At 35.8% G+C, this 2,692-nt stretch overlaps 1 protein-coding gene across 1 annotated transcript in view; it reads left to right on the forward strand.

Annotated features, from left to right (window-relative positions):
- The first annotated feature begins 237 nt into the window (after positions 1-237).
- The window catches only part of BCLAF3 (BCLAF1 and THRAP3 family member 3), a 29,016-nt gene continuing 26,561 nt past the window's right edge, over positions 238-2,692 (forward strand). Inside the window, exons 1-3 of the mRNA XM_042782664.1 lie at positions 238-251; positions 639-1,205; positions 1,572-2,234. Of these exons, the coding sequence (XP_042638598.1) occupies positions 238-251; positions 639-1,205; positions 1,572-2,234 (1,244 nt within the window). The remainder of the gene's footprint in view (positions 252-638; positions 1,206-1,571; positions 2,235-2,692) is intronic.

Here is a 2,692-nt window from a genome sequence, read left to right on the forward strand (position 1 = left end):
ATTTTTTCCCAATGTGTAGGTTGTCTGTTCCCTTTGTTTATAAAGTCCCTTGATGCACAAAAGTTTTTAATTTTGGTAAAGTCTAATTTATCTATTTGGTCTTTTGTTGCTTGTGCTTTTGGTATCATATGTAAGATTCTCCTGTCACAAATTAGATACTGAAGCATTGCTTCTATGTATTCTAAGAGTTTGATGGTTTTAGTTCTTACATTTAGATCTTTGATCTATTTAGAGTTAATGTTTGTGTATATGTGAGGTATGGGGCAAACTTCATTCTTCTGCGTGTGGAAATCCAGTTATCCCAGTACTGCTTATTAAAGAGAGTACTCTTTCTCCATTGAATGGACTTAGCACCCTTACTGAAAATCAGTTGACCATAGATGTATGTGTTCAACTTATTTTGATATACACATGGAAAACCTTAATCAAGATCAAAAGAGTGTGCTTGTTGAATTAGGCAGTACCATAGTCAAACCTTCAGTGTATAATTTAGAATACAGATAAAGCAACATTGATTAATTTGAGTAGATGAATCTGTGGAACTCTAGAAAAAGTAAATGTTTTAGGTAGGCCATATTAAGACACATTTAGTATGTTATCTTTAAATTGACTAAACTTTCCTGTGTTTGTTTACACAGGTCTTTGTCACCAGAACCTAGAAATTCTAACCCCAACAAGCAAAGACATTTTTACAGGCATTATGGCTGTGAATACGGGAATGATCCTGAAAGACCTATTGCTTGGAGAATGGACAATGAGAAATATGGGCAGAGTAAACCAAGAGTTGCTTCTCATGAAAATATGTATTACTGGTCTTGTGAAAATAGATCACCTTCCCAAAACATAAGAAGAAACTCTTCAGAAAATTCTTACAAGCCCCACCAAGTGTATTCACTAGGAAGAGGTGACGTTAATAAAAGATCTCAGTATATGCCAAAATACTCAGAAGGTGTACCGTACAATGAGCAGGAGAGGAATCATTATTCCCAGAAGGTGCAAGGAAGAAATTTTCACGATGACTCCACAGTTAAAGGAAGTGAAAAAAGAGGGAAACCACCTCAGAGATCAGTAGCAGATTCTTTTAGATTTGAAGGAAAGAGGGATGAAGATGAATTTAGGCACCAGTGGATACAAGAAGGAAAATACTCTCAGTCACCTAGAAGAGGCTCTGAAGACTTTGCAACAAGGAGCTCTTTTCAGAAAAGGTATAGGATAACATTAAACCTGGGTAATTTGGTGTAAAGCCCCAAGTGAAAAAGTTGTTTACTTTATGGTTGAAGATAGTTACCTTGAAAAGCTTTTGTCTAAAAAGATAAAAAGCATTGTGATTTGGTTATATTCTATTATTAGTAGTGAAGTGTTTATTTTTATAGTAAATCATGCTAATTGCTAACGTTTTTTAAAAAGTTCATATTCTTCTCTTTAACTATCTCATACCTCTATGAGTTTGCATGCAGGATTATAGGTTAACTTGCCACTGTATTTAAATCCATGCTGTCCAACATTCTATATGTACAAATTCTGACTTTCTTCTCTTTAGTGCAAGTATTAACTGTTTTATGTCAACACAGGTATCCTGAGGATCGTGATGTGAGAAACTATCAATATACACCAACAAGACCTAAAGATGGAGAGAAGTATGAGAACAGAGAGCTTGCCAAGCACCCACAGTGGAAGCCTGAGCCTTCTCTTCCACCTTCTCAAGAAAAGAAAGATCAGAGGAACTTTGGACCCCAAACTTATCCATATTCTGTAAGGGACCTCTCAGAAACCAATTCGGTAACCAAGATATCCTATTACTACCAGTACAAACATCATAAGCCCTCAGATTGGGATCAGGACTTTTCTGATGGAAGAACTCTAAAGTACTCTAAGGAAGAAGATAGAATACATAGTTCTCAAAAAGGCCCTGTAAATAGAGAGTCAGATTGTTTTAATACTGGAAGAGGGAGAGAGTCTAAAGATGGGCTAGTCAAAGAACCTTTTAAACAGATTAAGAAAGACTGCCTTGCTGGTACTTATTCAAATAGAACTGATGTTGATTTGAGACCCTTTAATGATGAATGGAAGGAAAAAATAAAGAAAGAAGAGGATTTCAGAAGAGAGAGCAACCCTTCCAGTTACCAACTTGATAATAGTAAAAAAGTTTCACATATGCAACCCTCATCTTTCTATGGTAGGGAGAAATCGCTTACAGTTAAAGTGCACGTGAAGAAACCAGTAGATACATTCAGGTATTATCTTAGTTTTTCCCTTATGATATTTAATAAATGTTTCTACCACCTTTATTTACAGTTTTAAAAATGGAATTAATAGTATGTTTAGAAGCCATTGAAGGGGAGGGATGGCCTGGATTTTTTCAAAAGGGCCCTGTAATACAGGAGAATTCTGTGATTTATAACATAGGGTGATATTATTATTTTTATCTATTTATTTATTTTACTGTGATTTGGGTGAAAATTTACAGAGCAAATTCATTTTTCATACAGCAGTTCACATACTCATGACATTGACTACAATTTACCACAATGCAACAAACAGCTTCCCTCCCACTACTTCCTGATACTTACCTCTTCCCTTTGTCCATCCATCCATGTACTCCTGCCCCCTGAGCTGTCTCCCTGTGTATAAACAGCCCTTCTTTCTCCCATGATTGTTCTCTCCAAGGAGTGTATCTACCTCAGGTAAATGT

The sequence above is a fragment of the Orycteropus afer genome, unplaced genomic scaffold (assembly GCF_000298275.1).
Source record: "Orycteropus afer afer isolate SDZICR_OR568_19922 unplaced genomic scaffold, OryAfe1.0 scaffold00404, whole genome shotgun sequence".
NCBI classification, from domain to species: domain Eukaryota; kingdom Metazoa; phylum Chordata; class Mammalia; order Tubulidentata; family Orycteropodidae; genus Orycteropus; species Orycteropus afer.